Source organism: Bombina bombina, chromosome 6 (genome assembly GCF_027579735.1).
Source record: "Bombina bombina isolate aBomBom1 chromosome 6, aBomBom1.pri, whole genome shotgun sequence".
Classification (NCBI taxonomy): domain Eukaryota; kingdom Metazoa; phylum Chordata; class Amphibia; order Anura; family Bombinatoridae; genus Bombina; species Bombina bombina.
The window spans coordinates 1,040,867,460-1,040,883,040 of NC_069504.1; the positions used below are offsets into that span (position 1 = coordinate 1,040,867,460).

At 41.4% G+C, this 15,581-nt stretch overlaps 1 protein-coding gene across 2 annotated transcripts in view; it reads right to left on the reverse strand.

The window, feature by feature from the left end:
• Positions 1-621: 621 nt before the first annotated feature.
• The window catches only part of CAPRIN2 (caprin family member 2), a 211,670-nt gene continuing 196,710 nt past the window's right edge, over positions 622-15,581 (reverse strand). For both annotated transcript variants that reach the window (XM_053718796.1, XM_053718795.1), the window contains one exon: positions 622-1,407. In XM_053718796.1, coding sequence (XP_053574771.1) covers positions 845-1,407 — 563 coding nt within the window. In that variant the 3' untranslated portion in view covers positions 622-844. The remainder of the gene's footprint in view (positions 1,408-15,581) is intronic.

Below are 15,581 nucleotides of genomic sequence, written 5' to 3' on the forward strand. Positions count from 1 at the left end.
TGATTCAGATAGGAGTAAAATTACAAAGTAGCTTAAAATTGCATGCTCTATTAATTTCTCTTGCTATCTTTATTTGAAAAAGGCATCTAAGGAGCCAGTCAATTTTGGGTCTAGAACCCTGGACAGCACTTTGATGCTGTCCAATCAGCAAGGACAACCTAGGTTGTGAACCAAAAATGGGCCGGCTTCTAAACTTACATTCTTGCTTTATAAATAAAGATAGCAAGAGAATGAAGAAAAAAATAGGAGTGAATTAGAAAGCTGCTTAAAATTGCATGTTTTCTGAATCAAGAAAAAAAAATGTGGGTTCAGTGTCCCTTTAAAGACTATGGTGATCTGCCTTAAACACTCTACAGTGTGTTGATCTACACAATGCACCTACCTACTAGAATGCAAAGTTTGGTTAAGGCGGCTGGCCTGTTTTTTTTTGTTTTTTTTATTGGATTAGGTTCCAGTGAAGGGTCATCTTAGAATGCCTCAAAGTTGAAAGCAGCCAATTGTCTAAAATGTATTTGAATCATTTATGTTGTCAATTTTATACTCTACATCAATGGTTTTCATAGGCTTTTTGATAAAAGTTCTTTGATCATCTTTTGGAAAATAAAGGATGCACACAAACACTTCTGCATCTTTGTAATCAATATTTTATTTAAGCCTTTTCACTTTCTATACATTAGACAGAAAATAAACTCAATGAAGGCAGCATAGCTAGGCAGAATATCCACACCCACACAAGACCAATCTTCCATAATTTCAATAAATTACATTACCACCAGAAAATTATTAACTACACTAACAAACCAGGCAGTGCAACTTTCAGAACAGCTTTCTTCTGTATCTTAAGTTAATCTTGGTACAACAGATAACCAGAGAAGGTTGAGTATTTCCAGCTGCTGCCATATATAGCACCACGGTGGAGACGCAGCCATATTTGGTCTCCTTGGAAGAGCTGTAGGACTGCATGGTTGCTTGCAGTCTCATGATCTGGTGCACCATCATTTGCATAGGCAGATACAAGCACTTCCTCATTTCTCATAAGATTGACATATAAAGGCACATTTACAGCTAGTTTTAACATGTGAAATATGAATACATAGGTACCATTCACTGGACATACAAAACGACCAACTTGGAAATCAAAGGTGTCCCCTAGGTTGTTCAGTAAAAGGTCAAAGACAATTGGCTGGTCCAAAGTACCAGGTGCAAAATTTGATGTTCTGGCTGCAGAAAAAGCTACTCTCATTTGCTGGGGCAGGGGGTAAACATGAACCGGTAGAATAGTAGTAGCTTGGCTGGTCAAAGACATGTCCATTGATGAAATACTGCGAGAATCTCCATGTCCAGAATCTGCAACGCTGGTATTTTCAGGTCTTTCTGGGCTGCTGACTTGAGAGGATTCACTCCAACCTGTTGCAAAACAAAGAAATTTATCAGGTAATTTTTTTTTTTTAATTTTTTTTTGACACAATGAGTCCACGGTTCATCATAATTACTGTTGGGAATATCACTCCTGGTCAGCAGGAGGCAGCAAAGAGCACCACATAAAAGCTGTTAAATATCACTTCCCTACCAACAAACCCCAGTCCTTCGACCAAAGGGACAGGAGAAAGCAAGTAACATAAGGTGCAGAGGGTTATAGAAAAATAAACTCAAAAATATAGGGCGGGCCATGGACTCACCGTGTAAAGAAAGAAAATTAGCTAAGCATAAATTCTCCACGGATCATAATTACTGTTGGGAACCAATACCCAAGCCAGAGGACACGGATAAGGGAGGGACCGTTAACCTAAACAGAAGGTACCACTGCTTTAAGAACTTGCCTCCCCAAAGAAGCCTCAGCCGAAGAAAAAGTATCAAACTTATAAAATTTACAAAAACATTAAATTTATGCAAGAACTTACCTGATAAATTATTCTTTCATATTGGCAAGAGTCCATGAGCTAGTGACGTATGGGATATACAATACTACCAGGAGGGGCAAAGTTTCCCAAACCTCAAAATGCCTATAAATACACCCCTCACCACACCCACAATTCAGTTTAACTAATAGCCAAGAAGTGGGGTGATAAAGAAAGGAGTAATAGAGTATCAAGGAATTTGGAAATAATTGTGCTTTATAAAAAAAAAAAAAAAATATATAATCATAACCACCATAAAAAAGGTGTGGGCCTCATGGACTCTTGCCAATATGAAAGAAATGAATTTATCAGGCAAGTTCTTACATAAATTAGGTTCTCTTTCATGTAATTGGCAAGAGTCCATGAGCTAGTGATGTATGGGATAGCAATACCCAAGATGTGGAACACCACGCAAGAGTCACTAGAGAGGGAGGGATAAAAATAAGCCATTTTCTGCTGAAAAAATTAATCCACAACCCGAAATATAAATTTAATCTCATAAATGAAGGAACAAACTTAAATCAAAAGCAGAAGAATCAAACTGAAACAGCTGCCTGAAGAACTTCTACCAAAAACTGCTTCCGAAGAAGCAAAAACATTGAAACTGTAGAATTTAGTAAATGTATGCAAAGAAGACTAAGTTGCTGCTTTGCAAATCTGATCAACTGAGGCTTCATTCTTAAAAGCCCACGAAGTAGAGACTGATCTAGTAAGAATGAGCTGTAATTCTGAGGCGGGGCTTGACCCGACTCCAAATAAGCTTGATGAATCAAAAACTTTAACCACAAAGCCAAGGAAACGGCAGAAGCCTTCGGACCTTTCCTAGAACCAGAAAAAATAACAAATAGACTAGAAGTCTTGCTAAAAGCTTTAGTAGCTTCAACATAATATTTCAAAGCTCTTACAACATCCAAAGAATGTAAGGATCCCTCCAAAGAATTCTTGGGATTAGGACACAAGGAAGGAACAACAATTTCTCTATTAATGTTGTTAGAATTCAAAACCTTAGGTAAGAATTTAAATGAAGTCCGCAAAACCACCTTATCCTGATGAAAAAAAAAAAAAAAAATCAGAAAAGGAGATACACAAGAGAGCGGATAATTCAGAAACTCTTCTAGCAGAAGAGATGGCCAAAAGAAACACTTTCCAAGAAAGTAGTTTAATGTCCAAAGAATGCTTAGGCTCAAACGGAAGAGCCTGTAAAGCCTTCAAAACTAAATTAAGACTCCAAGGAGGAGAGATTGATTTAATGACAGGCTTGATACAAACCAAAGCCTGCACAAAACAATATCAGGAAGTTTAGCAATCTTTCTATGAAATAAAACAGAAAGAGCAGAGATTTGTCCTTTCAAGGAACTTGCAGACAAACCTTTATCCAAACCATCCTGAACGAACTTTAAAAAATTCTAGGAATTCTAAAAGAATGCCAAGAGAATTTATGAGAAGAACACCATGAAATGCAAGTCTTCCAAACTCGATAATAAATCTTTCTAGAAACAGATTCACAAGCCTGCAACATAGAGGTTTCTCTGACTCAGTGATTAATACTATGAATAAGCACTAAGTGTTCAATCTCCATACCTTCACATTTAATGATTTGAGATCCTGATGGAAAAACGGACCTTGAGATAGAAGGAAGTGTCAATGCATCCACTGCTTGTGCCTGAGGATCCCTGGACAGGTACCTGGGAAGTTTTTTGTTTAGATAAGATGCCATCAGATCTTTTTCTGGAAGCCCCCACATCTGAACAATTTGATAAAAAAAACATCTGGGTGGAGAGACCATTCTCCCAGATGTAAAGTTTGACGACTGAGGTAATCCGCTTCCCAATTGTCTATACCTGGGATATGAACCGCAGAAATTAGACAGGAGCTGGATTCCACCCAAACAAGTATCCAAGATACTTCTTTCATAGCTTGAGGACTGCGAGTCCCACCCTGAGGATTGACATATGCCCCAGTTGTGACATTGTCTGCCTGAAAACAAATGAACGGTTCTCTCTTCAACAGAGGCCAAAATTGAAGAGCCCTGAGAATCGCACGGAGTTCCAAAATATTGATTGTTAATCTCGCCTCTTGAGATTTCCAAACTCCTTGTGCTGTCAGAGATCCCCAAACAGCTCCCCAACCTGAAAGACTTGCATCTGTTGTGATCACAGTCCAAGTTGGACGAACGAAAGAGGCCCCTAGAAATATACAATGGTGATCTAACCACCAAGTCAGAGAAAACAATTTATGCTTACCTTATATATTTATTTCTCTTGTAGTGTAGTCAGTCCACGGGTCATCCATTACTTATGGGATTATATCTCTCCCCAACAGGAAGTTGCAAGAGGATCACCCAAGCAGAGCTGCTATATAGCTCCTCCTCTCACATGTCATATCCAGTCATTCGACCGAAACAAGACGAGAAAGGAGAAACCATAGGGTGCAGTGGTGACTGGAGTTTAATTAAAATTTAGGTCTGCCTTAAAAGACAGGGCGGGCCGTGGACTGACTACACTACAAGAGAAATAAATTTCAGGTAAGCATAAATTATGTTCTCTTGTTAAGTGTAGTCAGTCCACGGGTCATCCATTACTTATGGGATACCAATACCAAAGCTAAAGTACACGGATGATGGGAGGGACAAGGCAGGAACTTTAAACGGAAGGAACCACTGCCTGAAGCACCTTTCTCCCAAAAATAGCCTCCGAAGACGCAAAAGTGTCAAATTTGTAAAATTTTGAAAAAGTGTGAAGTGTAGACCAAGTTGCAGCCTTGCAAATCTGTTCAGAGGCCTCATTTTTAAAGGCCCAGGTGGAAGCCACAGCTCTAGTGGAATGAGCTGTAATTCTTTCAGGAGGCTGCTGTCCAGCAGTCTCATAGGCTAAACGTATTATGCTACGAAGCCAAAAGGAGAGAGAGATAGCCGAAGCCTTTTGACCTCTCCTCTGTCCCGAGTAAACGACAAACAGGGAAGAAGTTTGACGAAAATCTTTAGTTGCCTGTAAATAGAACTTCAGGGCACGGACTACGTCCAGATTATGCAAGTCGTTCCTTCTTTGAAGGGGGGTTAGGACATAATGATGGAACAACAATCTCTTGATTGATATTCCTGTTAGAAACCACCTTAGGTAAAAACCCAGGTTTAGTACGCAGAACTACCTTGTCTGAATGGAAAATCAGATAAGGAGAATCACAGTGTAGGGCAGATAACTCAGACTCTTCGAGCCGAGGAAATAGCCATCAAAAACAGAACTTTCCAAGATAACAGCTTAATATCAATGGAATGGAGGTGTTCAAACGGAACACCTTGAAGAACTTTAAGAACTAAGTTTAAGCTCCACGGCGGAGCAACAGGCTTAATCCTAGCCAAAGCCTGACAAAAAGCCTGAACGTCTGGAACATCTACTAGACGTTTGTGTAACAGAATAGACAGAGCAGAAATCTGTCCCTTTAATGAACTAGCAGATAAACCCTTTTCTAAACCCTCTTGTAGAAAGGACAAAATCCTAGGAATCCTAACTTTACTCCATGAGTAACTCTTGGATTCACACCAATATAAGTATTTACGCCATATTTTATGGTAAATTTTTCTGGTAACAGGTTTCCGAGCCTGTATTAAGGTATCAATAACCGACTCCGAGAAGCCACGCTTTGATAGAATCAAGCGTTCAATCTCCATGCAGTCAGCCTCAGAGAAATTAGATCTGGATGGTTGAAAGGACCCTGAATTAGAAGGTCCTGTCTCGGAGGTAGAGACCATGGTGGACAGGACGACATGCCCACTAGATCTGCATACCAGGTCCTGCATGGCCACGCAGGTGCTATCAGAATCACTGATGCTCTCTCCCGTTTGATCTTGGCAATCAGCCGAGGAAGCAGCGGAAATGGTGGAAACACATAAGCCATGTTGAAACCCCAAGGGGCTGCTAGAGCATCTATCAGCGCCGCTCCCGGGTCCCTGGATCCGTAGCAAGGAAGTTTGGCATTCTGTCGAGAAGCCATGAGATCCAGTTCCGGTTTGCCCCAACGATGAATTAGTTGAGCAAAGACCTCTGGATGAAGTTCCCACTCCCCCGGATGAAAAGTCTGACGACTTAGGAAGTCCGCCTCCCAGTTCTCCACGCCTGGGATATAGATCGCCGACAGGTGGCAAGAGTTGGACTCTGCCCAGCGAATTATCTTTGATACTTCCAACATCGCTAGGGAACTCTTGGTTCCCCCTTGATGGTTGATGTAAGCCACAGTCGTGATATTGTCTGACTGAAATCTGATGAACCTCAGTGTTGCCAACTGAGGCCAAGCTAGAAGAGCATTGAATATCGCTCTTAATTCCAGAATATTTATTGGGAGGAGTTTCTCCTCCTGAGTCCACGATCCCTGAGCCTTCAGGGAGTTCCAGACTGCGCCCCAACCTAGAAGGCTGGCATCTGTTACAATCGTCCAATCTGGCCTGCGAAAGGTCATCCCTTTGGACAGATGGAGTCGAGAAAGCCACCAGAGAAGAGAATCCCTGGTCTCTTGATCCAGATTTATTAGAGGGGACAAATCTGAGTAATCCCCATTCCACTGACTGAGCATGCATAATTGCAGCGGTCTGAGATGCAGGCGCGCAAATGGTACCATGTCCATTGCTGCTACCATTAAGCAGATTACTTCCATGCACTGGGCTACTGACGGGTGTGGAATGGAATGAAGGGCACGGCAAGCATTTAGAAGTTTTGATAACCTGGCTTCCATCAGGTAAATTTTCATCTCTACAGAATCTATAAGAGTCCTTAAGAAGGGAACCCTTGTGAGTGGTAATAGAGAACTCTTTTCCACGTTCACCTTCCACCCATGCAACCTCAGAAATGCCAGAACTATCTCTGTATGAGATTTGGCAGTTTGAAAACTTGACGCTTGTATCAGAATGTCGTCTGGGTACGGAGCCACCGCTATGCCTCGCGGTCTTAGTACCGCCAGAAGTGAGCCCAGAACCTTTGTAAAGATTCTTGGGGCCGTAGCTAACCCGAAGGGAAGAGCTACAAACTGGTAATGCCTGTCTAGGAAGGCAAATCTTAGATACCAATAATGATCCTTGTGAATCGGTATGTGAAGGTAGGCATCCTTTAAGTCCACTGTGGTCATGTACTGACCCTCTTGGATCATGGGTAGGATGGTTCGAATAGTTTCCATTTTGAATGATGGAACTCTTAGAAATTTGTTTAGGATTTTTAAGTCCAAGATTGGTCTGAAGGTTCCCTCTTTCTTGGGAACCACAAACAGATTTGAATAAAATCCTTGCCCTTGTTCCGACCGCGGAACTGGGTGGATCACCCCCATTAATAAGAGGTCTTGTACACAGCGTAGAAACGCCTCTTTCTTTATTTGGTTTGCTGATAACCTTGAAAGATGAAATCTTTCTTGTGGAGGAGAAGCTTTGAAGTCCAGAAGATATCCCTGAGATATGATCTCCAACGCCCAGGGATCCTGGACATCTCTTGCCCAAGCTTGGGCAAAGAGAGAAAGTCTGCCCCCCACTAGATCCGTTTCCAGACAGGGGGCCCTTACTTCATGCTGTCTTAGGGGCAGCAGCAGGTTTTCTGGCCTGCTTGCCCTTGTTCCAAGACTGGTTGCCTTTCCAACCCTGTCTGTAACGAGTAGCAGTCCCTTCCTGTTTTGGGGCGGAGGAAGTTGATGCTGCTCCTGCCTTGAAATTACGAAAGGCACGAAAATTAGACTGTTTGGCCTTTGATTTGGCCCTGTCCTGAGGAAGGGAGTGACCCTTACCTCCAGTAATGTCAGCAATAATTTCTTTCAAGCCGGGCCCGAATAAGGTTTGCCCTTTGAAAGGAATATTAAGCAATTTAGATTTAGAAGTTACATCTGCTGACCAGGATTTAAGCCATAGCGCTCTGCGCGCCTGGATGGCGAATCCAGAGTTCTTAGCCGTTAGTTTGGTTAAATGCACCACGGCATCCGAAACAAATGCATTAGCTAGCTTAAGGGCTTTAAGCTTGTTCATAATCTCATCCAATGGAGCTGTGCGAATAGCCTCTTCCAGAGACTCAAAACAGAATGCCGCCGCAGCAGTGACGGGCGCAATGCATGCAAGGGGCTATAATATAAAACCTTGTTGAACAAACATTTTCTTAAGGTAACCTAATTTTTTATCCATTGGATCTGAGACAGCACAACTATCCTCCACCGGGATAATGGTACGCTTGGCTAAAGTAGAAACTGCTCCCTCCACCTTAGGGACCGTCTGCCATAAGTCTCGTGTGGTGGCGTCTATTGGGAACATTTTTCTAAATATCGGAGGAGGGTAAAAAGGCACACCGGGTCTATCCCACTCCTTGCTAATTATCTCTGTAAGCCTTTTAGGTATAGGAAAAACGTCAGTACACACCGGTACCACATAGTATTTATCCAGCCTACACAATTTCTCTGGGATTGCCACCGTGTCGCAATCATTCAGAGCCGCTAACACCTCCCCTAGCAATACACGGAGGTTCTCAAGCTAAAATTTAAAATTTGTGAATCCGGTCTCCCCGGATCAGATCAGTCACCCACAGAATGAAGCTCTCCGTCCTCATGTTCTGCAAATTGTGACGCAGTATCGGACATGGCTCTCGTGTCATCGGCGCGCTCTGTCCTAAACCCAGAGCTATCGCGCTTGCCTCTTAACTCAGGCAAATTAGATAATACTTCTTTCATAACATTAGCCATATCATGCAAAGTGATTTGTAAGGGCCTTGATGTACTTGGCGCCACAATCTCACGCACCTCCTGAGCGGGAGGCGAAGGTACTGACACGTGAGGAGAGTTAGACGGCATAACTTCCCTCTCGATGTCTGGTGATAATTTCTTTACCGGTAAAGACTGACTTTTATTTAAAGTAACATCAATACAATTGGTACACAAATTTCTATTGGGCTCCACATTGGCTTTTAAACATAATGAACAAGTAGATTCATCTGTATCAGACATGTTTAAAAGACTAGCAATGAAGGCTAGCAAGCTTGGAAAAAAAACTGTCAGTGAATTAACAAGCAATATGAAAAAACGCAGCAGCGCTTTTAAAAACACAAAAAAACTGTCACAGTTGAAATAACAATGAACTAATTCAGTTATAGCCAACAACTTTAATAATAAATGTATGAATTTAGCAGAGGATTGCACCCACTAGCAAACGGATGATTAACCCCTCAATACCCACAAACGGATAATCAATTTTAGATTTAACGTTTTTCTCACAGTCACAGGTCTGCTGTGACTGATTACCTCCCTCAAAATTGAATTTTGAAGACCCCTGAGCTCTCTGGAGACGTCCTGGATCAAGGAGGAAAAGGCAGGAAGACTGCTAGAATTTTATCTGCGCAACAAGGCGCTACAAAAGGCCCCTCCCACTCATATTACAACAGTGGGAGACCTGTTACAACGGTTTCTATGCAGAAATAAACGTTAGCCATGTGGAAAAAAATCATGCCCAAAAAGATTTATCACCAAAGTACCTCACAAAACTAATAACATGCCAGTAAACGTTTTAAAAACAACTTTTCCAGTGTTATGTAAAGTTATCACTAAGCCTGCTACCAGTCGCTTCTACTGCAGTTAAGGCTTATACATTTATTTCAGTATTAACAGTATTTTCTCAGTCAAATTCTAGTCCCTAGAAAATAACTCAACTGCGCATACATTTAACAGCCTGATACCAGTCGCTACTACTGCATTAAAGGCTGTACTTACATCATATGGGTAACTGCAGTGTTTTCTTAGTCAATTCCATTCCTAGAAAATATTATACTGCACATACCTCATTTGTGGAGGACCCCACATGCTATTCCCCTTTCTGAAGTTACCCCTCCTCAGAATGCGCGAGAACAGCCAGTGGATCTTAGTTACGTCTGCTAAGATCATAGAAAACGCAGGCAGATCTTCTAAATACTGCCTGAGAGAAAAAACAGCACACTCCGGTGCCATTTTAAAATAAACTTGGTTGAAGAATTAAGTAAAAAACTCCTGTCTCCTCTCACAACCTCCTTTGTTGAGACTTTCAAGAGAATGACTGGATATGACATGTGAGGGGAGGAGCTATATAGCAGCTCTGCTTGGGTGATCCTCTTGCAACTTCCTGTTGGGGAGAGATATAATCCCATAAGTAATGGATGATCCGTGGACTGACTACACTTGACAAGAGAAAGTCAAACATTGGGATTTAAGGATATTAATTGTGATATCCTTGTATAATCCCTGCACCATTGGTTCAGCATACAAAGCTGGAGAGGTCTCAAGAAAACGAGAAAAGGGGATCGCATCTGATGCTGCAGTCATGAGACCTAAAACTTCCAGGCACATTGCTACTGAAGGGAATGACTGAGACTGAAGGTTCCGACAGGCTGCAACCAATTTCAAACCTCTTGTCTGTTAGAGACAAAGTCACAGACACTGAATCTGGAAACCTAAAAAGGTTACCCTTGACTAAGGAATCAAAGAACTTTTTGGTAAATTGATCCTCCAACCATGTCTGAAGAAACACTAGTTGTTTAGTGTTTAACTTCTGCAGAATCTCACACTAATCTAGTACCAAGATATCATCCAAATAAGGAAATACCGCAATATCCCGCTCTGATTACAGAGAGTAGGGCACCGAGAAGCTTTGAAAAGATTCTTGGAGCCGTCGCTAGGCCAAGAGCAACAAATTGTTAATGCTCGTCTGGAAAAGAGAATCTCAGGAACGGATAAGTGATCTGGATGAATTGGAATATGAAGATATGCATCCTGTAAGTCTATTGTGGACATAATGCCCTTGCTGAACAAAAGGCAGAATAGTCCTTAGTCACAATTTTGAAAGTTGGTACTCCTTGCATATCGATTCAAAATCTTTAGATCCAAAACTGGTTTGAATGAATTCTCTTTGGGACAACAAATAGATTTGAATAAAACCCCAGAACCTGTTCCTGAAACTGAACTGGCATGATTACCCTCCGACAACTCCAGGACTGAAACACTTAAGAAAAGCCTGAGCCTTTACTTGAATGTGTGAGAAAAAACAAACAAAAAAAAAAAAACCCTTCACAGGTGGTCTTACTCTGAATCCTATTCTGTACCCCTGAGACAATACTCTGAATCCAATGATTTTGTAATAAATTGATCCAAACATCTTTGAACATTTTTAATCTGCCCCTACCAGCTGAGCTGGAATGAGGGCCGCACCTTCATGCGGACTTGGGGGCTGGTTTTGATCTCTTAAATGGCTTGGATTTATTCCAATTTGAAGGCTTCCAATTGGAGGCAGATTCCTTGGGGGAAGGATTAGGTTTCTGTTCCTTATTTTGTCAAAAGGAACGGTTAAAAGCTTTAGATTTACCCTTAGGTTTTTTTATCCTGAGGCAAAAAAAACTCACCTTCCCCCCCAGTAACAGTTGAAATTATTGAATCCAACTGAGAACCAAATAAATAATTACCTTGGAAAGAAAGCTAGCAATCTGGACTTTCCAGTCATATCAGCATTCCAAGATTTGAGCCACAAAGCTCTTCTAGCTAAAATAGCTAAAGACAGATTTATCAATTCTGATATAAAAAAAATGGCATCACAAATAAAATTAGCATGTTGAATCAACTTAATGCTAGATAAATCATGATCAGATACTTGTTGCGCTAAAGTATCCAACCAAAAAGTTGAAGCAGCTGCAACAGTTAAAGAAATTGCAGGCCTAAGAAGATGACCAGAATATAAATAAGCTTTCCTTAGATAAGATTCAAGTTCCCTATCTAAAGGATCTTTAAAAGAAGTACTATCTTCCATAGGAATAGTAGTACATTTAGCAAGAGTAGAGACAGCCCCATCAACTCCAATCTAACTGCTGGCAAAGGATACAATTTTTTAAACCTTGAAGGAATAAAGAGTAATGGGCTTATTCCATTCCTTAGAAATCATATCAGAAATAGCATCAGGAACTGGAAAAACCTCTGGAATAACCACAGGAGGTTTATAAACAGAATAAAAATGTTTACTAGTTTTAAAATCAAGGGGACTAGTTTCCTCCCTATCCAATGTAATCACTTGAACGAATATACTCCAATTTAAATAAGAGGATTTATCGGTGTTAATATCTGAGGCAGGATCTTCTGAATCAGATAGAACCTCAGAGCAGGATAATTCAGTATGTTGCAGGTCGTTTGAAATTTCAACCACCTTATGAGAAGTTTTAAGACCTTTTACGTTTATTAGAAGGCGGAATGGCAGACAAAGCCTACTGAATAGAATCATACCTGTAAATTTAAAAGAATTTATTTCTATCTTTTGCATTAGATGTTGAGGGAACAGCAACAGGTAATGATCTACTACTGATGTATACATTTTCTACATGTAAAAGTTTATCATGACAACTATTACAAACCACTTAGCTTTGGTAGAACTGTTATCAGACAGCAGGGATCCAACAGTGAATTCTGAGACAGGATCAGATTGAGAAATCTTGCAAATGTAAGAGAAAAAAAAAAAAAAACAAATAAAGCAAAAATATAAAATTTCCTTATATGGCAATTTCAGGAACGGGAAAAAATGCAAATAGAATAGCCCTCTGACATAGAAAAAAAGGCAAGAGGCAAAAAAAAAGTCTGGAAACTACACTCACTTCATAGATGACGCAACCTTGTTAAAGAACCCGTCAACTAAGACGCCGGAAATGACTAATTTGCGCCAAAGAGCGTAACTTTGCGGCAAAAAAAATCTCGCACTAAGAATGACGCAATAAACTTTAGCATTTTGCGCCCTCGCTAGCCTAATTCTGCCCGTGAATTTGGAAAAACAAAAAAAAAAAAAAAAACTACACCCCAGGTAAGAAATAAATTTCTAAAAAAATGCATTTACCAGATATGAAACAGACAGTCTGCAAAAGGAAATATACTGAAACCTGAATCATAGCAAATATAAGTACAAAACATATTTAGAACTTTATATTACCTGAAGACATCCCATCCACATATAGCAAATATCCAAACCCGTATTGAAACCGTTATCAGTAGAGGTAATGGAATATGAGAGTATATCGTCGATCTGAAAAGGGAGGTAGGAGATGAATCTCTACGACCGATAACAGAACGTATGAAATAGATCCCCGTGAGGAAAACCACTGCATTCAATAGGTGATGCTCCCTTCACATCTCTGACATTCACTGTACTCAGAGGAAACAGGCTTCAAAATGCTGAGAAGCGCATATCAACGTAGAAATCTTAGCACAAACTTACTCCATAGGAGGCAAAGTTTGTACAACTGAATTGTGGGTGTGGTGAGGGGTGTATTTATAGGCATTTTGAGGTTTGGGAAACTTTGCCCCTCCTGGTAGGATTGTATATCCCATACGTCACTAGCTCATGGACTCTTACCAATTACATGAAAGAAGTGTGTAAAGATAACCAAGTGGCAGCCTTGCAAATCTGTTTCACAGAAGCTTCATTTTTGAAGGCCCAAGAAGAAGAAACAGCCCTTGTGAAATGAGCCGTGATTTTCTCAGGAGGCTGCTGTCCAGCAGTCTCATATGCCAAGCGAATAACACTCCTTGCCTATAAGAAAGTAGCCGTAGCTTTGACCCCTGTGCTTCCCAGAAAAGACAGACTAAAAATCCTTAGTCGCCTGCAAATATGTCAACGCACGAACCACATCCAGGTTGTGCAGCAAACCTTCCTTTGTGTCCTAACCCTTCTTCTCATAAGGAGCAACGATTTCTTGATTAATATTCCTATACAAAACCACTTTGGGAAGAAAACCTAAGGCAGTACGCAGGACCACCTCATCGTTATGAAAAATAAGGTGAGATTCACACTGCAACGCTGAAAGCTCCAAAACTCTTCAAGCCGAAGAAATTGCAACCAAAAATAAAACCTTCCAGGATAACATCTTAATAGCCAAAGAATGAATAGGCTCAAACGGCCTGTTGAAGAACTAAGAACCAAATTAAGACTAAGGAGGAGTAACAAACTTAAACATAGGCTGGATTCTAACTAGGGCCTAACAAAAAGATTGAACATCTTGCACATCCGCCAGACGCTTGTGTAACAAAATAGATGAAGCAGAAATTTGACCCCTCAAAAAGGTACTTGCCGATGAACCCTTCTCAAGATCCTCCTGGAGAAAAGACAAAATCCTAGGAATCCTAACTACTCCAAGAGAACCCTCTGGATTGACACCAATACAGATATTTATGCCATATCTTATAGAAAAATTTTTTAGTCACAGGCTTATGTGCCCAAATCATAGTCTCCATGACCGACTCCATAACTCCCGCTTAAATATCAAGCGTTCTTGTTTCTCTGAAGCTGACTGCTTGAAAATTTGGTTTGGATGAAGGAATGGTCCCTGAAGTAGAAGGTCCTTCCTTAACGCAAGTCTCCACGGTGGAAGAGACGACATATCCACCAGATCCTGCAAGGCCATGCCAATGCGATGAGAATCACCGACGCCCTCACCTGTCTCATCTGAGAAATGACCTGAGGAAGGAGAGAACTGAGGAAATCTGTATGCCAGACTGAAATTCGAAGGAACTGCCAGAGCATCTATCAGTACAGCCTGTGGATCCCTTGACCGCAACCCGTACCTTGGCATTCTGACGAGATGGCATGAGATCCAGCTCTGGCCAGCCACACCTGAGACAACCACCACTGGAGAGACTCTTGCCAGCTGATCCAGAAGTATACACAGAGACAAGTCCACAAAATCCCTGTTTTATTGACTGAGCATGCATAACTGAAGAGGCCTGAGATGCAACCGAGCAAATGGTATGATGCCCATAGCTGACACCATCAGACCAATTACCTCCATACTCTGAGCCACTGACGGCCGAGGTGAAGACTGAAGGGCAAGAAACCCGTTTAAGATCTTTGTCTTTCTGGCCTCTGTCAAGGAACTTTTCCCCAAATACACCTTCCATCCATGAGAACAAAGAAAAGATAACATCTGTGTGGGAGCTTGCTTGTTGAAAAGAGGGCGCCTGAACCAGAATGTAGTCCAGATAAGGCGCTATGCAGAAACGCATCCTTCAAATCCACTGTAGTCATGAACTGGCCCTCTTGAACCAGAAGAAGAATGGAACGAATAGTATCCATCTTGAAAGACTGAACTCTGAGGAACTTGTTTACACACTTGAGATCTAGAATTTGTCTGAAAGCTCCCTCCATTATGGGAACCACAAACAGATTGGAGTAAAATTCCAGACCCTGCTCCTGTTTTGGAACAGGAACCATCACTCCCAGGTCGGAAAGATCCCAAACACGGTGTAACACCTCTCTTTATCTGGTCTACTGGGAGGAAAGGTCTGGAACTCTAATTTGTATCCGTGGGACACTATGTCCACCGCCCAGGGATCCGGGACATCCCAAGCCTTAGCGAACAGAGTCTGCCCCCTACTAAATCCGCTCCTGGATCGGGGGCAAACTTTATGCCGACTCTGTGCAGGCTTCTTAGATTGCTTCCCCTTGCTCCAAGACTGATTGGACTTAGACTGTCCCTGCTTGGAAAAGGGGGGGAGAAGGCTTACCTGAAAAGTTTTGAAAGGAATGAAAAATTAAGAGAGAAAAAAAAAAAAAAAAAAAAAAAAAAAAAAAAAACCCTTTTCCGCCCGTAATATCGGAAATCTCAGCTAAACCCAGCCCAAACAAGGTCTTGCCCTTGTAAGGAAAAACAAAACAAAAACATCGACAAAAGCTTAGGGCTT